At 29.5% G+C, this 9,465-nt stretch overlaps 1 protein-coding gene across 1 annotated transcript; it reads left to right on the top strand.

The window, feature by feature from the left end:
- Positions 1–3,984: 3,984 nt before the first annotated feature.
- Positions 3,985–7,780, top strand: LOC112513485 (protein trichome birefringence-like 3). The gene is made up of 6 exons (XM_025119763.1): positions 3,985–4,233; positions 4,535–4,775; positions 5,521–5,692; positions 6,450–6,649; positions 6,767–6,925; positions 7,128–7,780. Exons 1-6 carry the CDS (start codon positions 4,047–4,049, stop codon positions 7,459–7,461), a joined length of 1,293 nt encoding a protein of 430 aa, XP_024975531.1. The 5' UTR covers positions 3,985–4,046; the 3' UTR covers positions 7,462–7,780.
- The last annotated feature ends 1,685 nt before the right edge of the window (positions 7,781–9,465 follow it).

The raw sequence follows: 9,465 nt of genomic DNA, 5'->3' as shown, positions 1-9,465 counted from the left end.
AAGATCAAATGTTAACCAAAGTTTTTGTGTTAACTTTGCAAATCATGTCAATCAATCACAATCCATTCTTCTATTAGGTATCTTTCATGTTCACAATTTAATGTCAAGGGTAATTGAGTCATTTCATTTGCTATGTAACTCTCATACCATTAAAGAAGAGTTACAAAATCATAAAATTTCTAAAAATATACATTTATAATATTGATATTTTTATTTATTTTTTTATTCTTGATCTTCCATTTTTATTGTTTTATGAGTTTTTGATTCGTGGAGGAAATACGGTAGTAAAATCTTCGGTATCGTTCAAGCTATTATGGATAAACACATTGAGAAAAAATCGACAATATTGAGAAGATTAAAATGGTTTATGGTGACAATCGGAGTTCGAGTTCGGGAAGTGAAGAAATTAACCAAAGCGAATGTCTTGGTAATGGACTAATATTTTATTAAACTCGTTTTAATCGAAATTATGTTTATTATGATGTGTTGTGTTTCTTGTAGTTCATATTRTGTTGATAACTTTTTTCTTTAATTATTAATACGTATGTAATTCATATGTTCAAATGGAAGTACATGCACGACTCGTTTTCATATTGTCATATTACCGACTTGTATGAATCATAAACCATCGTTTTCATGTTACTTCTATCATATGAACACAAGTGTTATTCTTTAAGCTTGATACCAAATCTTTATATTTGTGTAAGTGTTTGCACCCGATGTTTATAGCGTCGGGGTTTTGTGTTCATATATTTTATACGATATGAACAAGGGGTGAACAACCACATAAGACCAGAAACATATATGAACAAGGGGTGAACCTTAAACGGCGTGGATGCAATGCATGTATAAAACTCCAATTGACAAATGATCGCTCCTGAATATGTTTATAATGAATGAATTATTGTTCACAAGCTGTTCATATCGTGTTCATACATGGTTTTTTATTTATTTCATTTCGTATAGCAGTTATTCTTATTATGTTCATATTGTGTTCATAAATGATATGCAGCCAAAGTTCATATATATGTCGATTTTTTGTTCGTATTTGACACAATGGTTCATATGTATATAATTGTGTTCATATGGTTTTACATTAACAAAAATCATAGAATTTTTTGATTTTGTAACTCCCAATTAATGATATGGGAGTTACATAAAAAAATTACCTAAATACCCTTTTCAACATTGTTCACTTATCTTTATGCAATTTTAAATTTAAAAAAATAAGTTTTTATCATGATTAATCAATCACAACCGTTTATTGAAAGATTGAATGGCCAAGATCGGTTAACAAAGTTAACACAAAAACTTTGGTTAACATTTGAACTTGACCCTATATAAAGTTTTTGTGTTAACTTTGTTAACCGATCTTGGCCATTCAATTTTTCAATAAACGGTTGTGATTAATCATGATAAAAACTTATTTTTTTAAATTTAAAATTGCATAAAGATAAGTGAACAATGTTGAAAAAGGTATTTAGGTAAAAAAAAAAGTATGTAACTCCCATATCATTAATTAATTGGGAGTTATAAAATCAAAAATTCTATGATTTTTTGTTAATGTAAGAACCATATGAACACAACTATATATATATATATATATATATATATATATATATGAATCATTGTGTCAAATACGAACAAAAATTTGACATATATATGAACTTGGACTGCATAGCATTTATGAACACAATATGAACATAATAAGAATAACTGTTATACGAAAGGAAATAAATAAAAAAACAGGTATGAACACGATATGAACAGCTTGTGAATAATAGTTTCTTCATTATAAACACATTCAAGAGCGATACTTTGTCAATTGGAGTTTTATACATGCATTGCATCAACACCGTTTAAGGTTCACCCCTTGTTCATATATGTTTCTGATCTTATATGGTTGTTCACCTCTTGTTCAAAAGTACCGTAGAAATATCGTAGAAATATGAACACATTATGAACGAGTGATGAACATGAACAATAGTATCGTAGAAATATGAACACAGTATGAACGAGTGATGAACATGAACAAGCCACATAGTGAGAGATTATCGTAGAAATAGTATGAACACATAACATATATGCTATGAACACGTGGTGCAATTAAAAAAAAAACTATCAATAAAAGATGAAATATAAAAAACACAACACATCGTAATGAACATAATTCGTTTTTCTAATAAAAATATTAATCTATTACCAAGACATTCGYTTTGGTTAATTTCTTYACTTCCCRAAYTCGAACTCCAATTGTCATCATCAACCATTTTAATCTTCTCACTRTTGTCGATTTCTTTTCCATTGTGTTTATCCATATTAGTTTGATCGATACCGAAAATTTTACTACAGTGTTTCCTATGCGATTTAAAAACTCATAAAACAATGAACATGGAAAATCAAGATTAAAAAATATATATATTATATATATTATATATATATATATATTAATATTATAAATGCATATGTAAATTGATTTGATGATTTGTGATTCCCCATTAATTGTTTGGGAGTTACATATCAAATCAATTTACTGAAATAGTTTTGTAATTAACTTGTGAATATGACATAAACCTACTAGAAGAATGAAATTTGATTGGTTGATATGATTTGTAAAGTTAACACAAAATTATTGGTTAACATTTGATGTTCCCTCTATATATATATATATATATATATATTCAACTTGTGGAAACTTTGTTAGGTTCAACCTCTTTGACATGAAGAATCTCTTCTGTTATCATATAACTGTAGTTGCAAGTTACAAGAGATAAAGAGCTCCCACCTCAAAAAGGGACAAAAAAGGCTCATTAATTTTCCCAACATTATATTTATATTTTTACTTATATTTAGAAAAAAAGAATATATTAATGTTTATTATTCATAAAAAAACACTATCTTTTCAAACAAACAATTTATATATAAATGACTAAAAAAAACCAAATATTGTAATTCAATCACACATATTATGTTTTATTACACTTCATTTTTTGAATTTATTGCATATGCACTAACGGATGTATATACATCCTCCACATTCATGTATCAATTTTATCATCATCTTCAATTTATTACTGATTTAAAGTTTTCTAATGATTAATTTTTATCAATTTTATTATATCTTCAATCACCAATTTACCACCAAAATGACGTTATTTTCTTGTTGGTTTTTGAACGGTTTGATTGGTCTTATTTTCAGCTCGATACTCGATTTTGGCTATATTCATTAAACTAAATAATAAACTAGTTGTTAGTTGATAGATCACTAGTTGTTGGGTGAAAAGTTAATTATTGGTTAATAAATCAGCTATTAGTAAAAAAGCAAGGAGCATAATTTGAAAAAAAAAAAAAAAAAAACTTAATAGAAGTAATCTAAATAGTTTCTTCAAAAAGTTAGCAGCTTAATGAACTTAACAAGAATCATAATTTATTCAATCAACTATACATAATTGTTTGGTAATGACTTAACTATGTATAAGATAGCTTATTCTACTAAACTTTTAAGAGGATGTTTTATGTAGAAAACCAAATTTTTTCCAACCCGACCCTCTCAATTAAAAAAACACCTTCTTTTCATCTATGAAAAAATCCTCCCAAATAAAACTGTTCCAATCTATAAAGGCATATTAATCCAGACAAACAACCTTATCCGTATAAAAGAATTATTCTTCAATAATATTATATATATATATATATATATATATATATATATATATTCTTCCAAAAACACCCTTTACATGTTTGACACTTGGTTTTGGAGGTATTCTCCATCACTTCATACAACACCAAAAGGAGGACATGAAAATGGCCTTCCAACAGCTTTGCCCTATAACCTCTTCACAAAAATGTGTTGTGAACAAAATAATATCAAATGAAATCCAATGCTTTAGCTTCACTCTTACTCCATAAAGGAATAAAATAATATGCATAATCATTTCAAATGCATTAACATAAAACCATCATCTTCCATATAATAACTTCACACAAAATTTTGAGCTTCCATCAAGTTTTTGAGACATAAACATATAAAGACAACCGACGTCCTCATGGGCATCGTTGCGAAACCTCCTCGTTTCAAGATCCCGCTTTCGGTCATCACCGTCTTCGTTTTTTCATTCACGTTTATCGTTCTATTGTACACCGAGAGAATCAACTTGTTGTCGTCCTCTGTGTTCAAGTCCAAATCATGTGCGAAAAGGGGTTATTCCAAGTACATAAGGAAGCCGTTCGAAGGTATGATTATCGTCCGATCATGTGTCGATTTATGCCCGAGGGTTGAGAGTCAGTCGACTCTGTAAATTTTCAAAAAATGCATTTTTTATATTATAAATTTGAAATTTTCTAATCATATATCTACTTTTCACCCCTACAAATTTTATAAATTTGAATTTCATCCCATTACCAAAATTTTAGGATCCGCCGCTACTGGTTAAGATCTATGACAATTGTCATGAAATGGAGCTTTTAATTTGGTCTCTTTTTTGCACTTTTTGCATGTTTATTGTGTTGACCATGGTTAAGTTTTTTAAAACAGATGAAAAAAACAGTACGAAGGATGACAAATTTAAGTCGATTATAGATGATAGATTCATCTTCGACCCAGATGAATGTAATGTTGCTCAAGGGAAATGGGTCTATAATCGCTCATTCAAGCCTTTGTATACCGACCTTTCTTGCCCATATCTCGATCGGCAAGTGTCGTGTGTTAAGAACGGAAAGCCGGATTCCGATTACCGTCGATGGGAGTGGCAACTCGATGACTGCGTCCTTCCAAGGTTTTAACTTTTTCATTTATTTAATCACCTTTTGCATGTTTTTAGAAATCGTGAGGATAAGTTGCGAGAGGATGTTCAAGAGAATCTTTGAAATGGAGAAAACGAAGAGTTAAAAGATTATTTTTTTACAATAGAAACTTTAAGGGAGTGTTTGGGATTGCTTATAAAAACAACTTATTGACTTATTCCGATGTGGCACCGGTAATAAGCACTTTTGAGTGTTTGGATAAACAACTTATACCGGTGTCAAACCGGTAATAAGAAGTTTTTGAAGAAGTTAAACCCTTCTGACTTATAGTAAGTTGATAAGTGTTTTTGTAGAAAAGCATAAGTTGTTTCAAATAAGCAATCCCAAACACCCCCTAAACAAATTCCTTAAAATGGAGAAAAGAGAAAATTACTCGGTATTAGGAGTAGAAAGAAAGATGCATTAATTTGGGCAAAAAGTTGAGTACAGACGACCCTAAATGGTCCCACGCGTAACCTGCCTCAAAGGACACCAATGCAATGACATAATTTTTGGCCCACTCAGCAGCGAATGTTAGTCCGGGGGGGGGGGGGGGGGAGGATTGAACCCAAGATTTATCTTGTATTTGAGTAAAGTCGTCTCACTCCTTTGTCAACGAAGCTACACGAGAGAATAAAATTATCAAATAGAAGAAGCATTAATTTTTTTTTATTTTGTAGAGAGTGTAAAATATTGAATGGCTATGAATATTTTATAATAACAAATTCATTTCATTAGATTCGACGCAAGACTCGCACTTGATAGAATCAGAGGAAAGAGGATGATGTTCGTCGGAGATTCCTTACAAAGAGGGCAATGGCAATCTTTTGTTTGTTTGGTTGAATTTCTTGTACCGAAGGGTCAGAAATCAATGCGAAGAGGACGAGTTCATTCGGTCTTCAAAATAAAGGTGCATTTGGCTCAAATTTTCAGTTGATTCTAAATAAAATTCTCTGTTATTTGAACATTCTCTTTACTATTAAAATCCATAGCTCGGTGGAAAAAGGTTAAATTTATATGAAAAGACTATGTGATTGTACTTCTTGGGTAAAATGTCGATTAGGATTTTGTTTATCGGTAAAAAAATAAAGGGTAAGATGTATTAATTAAAATATAACAAACTTTGTCTAATTTACTGTTTAATGTAACCTTAATTTTTGTTCTCAATTACCATAAGACACTTTTTATTCTTCCTATTTCGTAACCATTTTTACCTGACATAAATGAGTTTTCACCCTATGTTACATCGCCGCATTTTGATGTGACATGTTTTTCACGTAAAGAGGGACTAAAATACAATTACAATTTACACTTTTGACTTATCAGTAAGAAGAATTAAATATTTTTTTTGGAAGTATTTAATATTTATATACGGCAAATAGAACAAATAAACTCACACACCCTCCTCACCTTTGGTGAGGTTTGAACCCTTGACCTCCTAGAAGACCAAAGACTCACATACCGCTAGGACAAAGGTCCTTTGGTAAGAAGAATTAAATATTTGTTACACGAATTAAAAAAATCATGCTTACACTAAATAGAAATCAGAACGATTTGGTTGCATGTTGCCCTTTCAAAAATAGATGACTTCTATGGCTAAAAAAACTGTTGAACTTTATGCGACTAAAAATAATTGATTGGTAACAAGAAATGGTCGATTTTAACAGGATCACAATGCGACGATCGAGTTCTATTGGGCACCATTTCTGATAGACTCAAACACAGATGAAAAAATAATAGGAGATCCAAAGAAGAGAATACTCCGTGTTGATTCCATCGAAAAACATGCCAAACATTGGGTAGGAGTTGATGTTCTCGTTTTCAATACTTATGTTTGGTGGATGACTGGTTCGAAAATCAGATCCCTGTAAGTTATCTTAAATAGAAGAATAGTTTGATTTGTTATGTCATGAAAATGCTCTATGTAACCTGTCTTGCTTCGACTCTGAGAAGTTATTTATGATATGTGGTTTTTGGCACACAGATGGGGTTCATTTGCAAATGGCGAAGATGGTTCAGAAGAATTAGATGCAGCGGTTTCTTATAGAATAGCATTGAAGACATGGGCAAATTGGGTTGACTCAAATGTCGATCCGAACAAAACTCGTGTCTTCTTCACCACTATGTCACCTACTCATCAAAGGTTAGGTCTTGGTCTTGCTCATGATGTGTATTGTATGAGAAGAATGTTGAATGTGATTATGTGTCTTGTTTAGTTGACGTGTTTGAGAATCTGTGGAACCTTGTTATATAAATCTCTAAAAGAGCTATTGATTTTTTTAATATTGGCAATAAAAATGGTGTAGTTTACACGTATGTACTGATGTGATATGAAACTTGGGTAGGAGTGCGGACTGGAACAACAAAGGAGGTATCAAATGCTTCAACGAAACGAAACCAGTCACAAAAAGAGGACACTGGGGTACTGGTTCTGACAAGAGGATAATGAGTGTGGTTGCTAGTGTCGTGGGAAAAATGAAAGTTCCAGTGACGTTCATCAACGTAACACAACTATCAGAATACAGAGTAGAAGCCCATTCGTCGATTTACACAGAAATGCAAGGCAAATTGTTGACAGATGAGCAAAAAGCCGACCCCTTCAAATTCGCAGATTGCATACATTGGTGTTTGCCAGGAGTTCCTGACACTTGGAATCGAATATTACTTGCAAATTTGTAAAAGTAAAGTAAAAAATAATCGGATAAAAGATACGAATTAAAATTTCAGCAGTAAATACTTAATATGCTTGTTGTAAAACATAAAAATTTTACAACAATTTTATGCATAATTTAAGTAATTACTATTGAATCTTTTGAAACAAACATGTTAATTACCAAAAGCACAAATGTTGTTTTTTTTGTTTTTTTTACTTTTTAGTGTTTCCTAGCCATTTAAGCATGCATAGGTTTGTTGGATTAGATGTGGATTGGTATTCTCGTGAGTGAAGGGTAACAAAGAATTCATTGTAAATGTATTAGAAGGGTACTCGCATAATATAGCGAGATACATCTTGATTTTGATATTTTGTTTTATTCTTTATCTCATTCGATGTTATAATATGGTCTTATGTGATTTTGAAAAAACGACAATGTCTTTATTTTTTAATAAAATATAAATTTGAAAATATCATAAAAATTTGACAAAAATATATAGATATTACTATCAAATAAACTATTGAAAATTTCTCATTTTTTGTGTAATTTTTTAATATAATTTTTAATTCAATTTAGTTTAGGTTCAATAACGAAGTAATTTATATTTAATTTAATAGTATAATTTTTTATAAAAATAATAATTAATTATTTTGTTAGAACTCGATAATTATATTAATCATATTTTAGATTTTTTATATTTTATATTTTAAACATAAGATATTTATCTTCTATTTGATTATGTTTATCCGTAGTTAGTTACATGAATTAAAGATGGAGCTTTAATAATTGTACTTACGCACAATTTACTTGTAATCTTGAATTTTAAGTAATAGACATCAATAAACAGTACTTCATACATAAAAATTGATTTTAAAAGTTTTTGTCAAATGTTTTGTAATATAGTATAGATAGATTATTTTTGGTTTAATAATATAATTTTTTACAAAGATAATAATTAAACATTATGTTAGAACTCAATGATTATCTCAACTATATTTTAGATTTTCTACATTTAAAAATGAATGTTTATCATGTATTTGATTATGTTTATCAACAGTTAGTTACACGAATTTAAAAATAGAATTTTAATAAATTGTACTTACACAAAATTATTTATAATTTTAAATTTTAAGTAATATGCATCAATAAACATTATTTTTTACATAAAAAATGGTTTTTAAATTTTTTTATCAAATGCTTTATAATATAGTATAGATATGTTTTACATTTTCTTTTCTGGAAATTATTCATTTGGTAATTTTGATTTGAACCAAATTTTATAGTTGAAAGTTGAAACTCCATTAATAAGTAATTGATTATTTAATATTTTTTTCAAATAGTTATTTTGTGTAGTCCCCACTCGGAAATAAAGTGTCAAGTTTATAATTCGCTAAAATCTTTAATTTCTCATATTGACCCCATATAATATCAAGGTTTTAAAAGGTTTGAGACGTGGCATGATAACAAGTTCAAGTCTCAAGTTTTACATGTCATGACGAGGACGTTTGTATTTTTCAAGACGTGACATAAGACTGTAAATTTGTATGTCATATATAGATATCTAATCAGATAATGATACTAAAAAAATGTATATTCATATTAGAAAAAGAAAAATAATATAGATTATTATTATAAGAATATGTTTTTGATTAAATATTTGAAATAGAACTTAGAAAGACAATTTTACAACTTCCTTTTAACTGTGAATCTGTAAGGTTTATGAATTTGTGAAACCGTGAGTAACGTGATTATTTAGATCTATAAAAATGTAAACTCTAAGATTAAAAATGTAAAAACACAAAAGATGAAAAACATGACGGGTTACAAAAAACGTGTGCCGCTGTAGGCCACAACGCGCCTGAAAACGTCATGGCATGAGTCTATGCCTTACAGAAACGCTACAGATTATTTCGTAACGACAGATAATATATAAATTAATAGTTCCTTATAGATCCCATACTAGTAATTTCTTATCTATAGTATATGTACCAATCACTAGTTGGTCTAGTGGTGGCAAGGGCATTTGGCT

Source organism: Cynara cardunculus (assembly GCF_001531365.2).
Source record: "Cynara cardunculus var. scolymus isolate 2C chromosome LG 5, CcrdV1, whole genome shotgun sequence".
In the NCBI taxonomy this organism is placed as follows: Eukaryota; Viridiplantae; Streptophyta; class Magnoliopsida; order Asterales; family Asteraceae; genus Cynara; species Cynara cardunculus.
Note: the sequence above shows the minus strand (reverse complement) of the source record. Positions and strands in the feature narration are given on the sequence as shown.

Coding starts and splice junctions, on each gene's coding strand:
- LOC112513485 (XM_025119763.1), top strand. CDS start 4,047: ATGGGCATCGTTGCGAAACCTCCTCGTTTCAAGATCCCGCTTTCGGTC. Junction 5,693..6,449: donor ATTCGGTCTTCAAAATAAAG/GTGCATTTGGCT, acceptor CGATTTTAACAG/GATCACAATGCGACGATCGA. Junction 6,926..7,127: donor ATGTCACCTACTCATCAAAG/GTTAGGTCTTGG, acceptor AAACTTGGGTAG/GAGTGCGGACTGGAACAACA.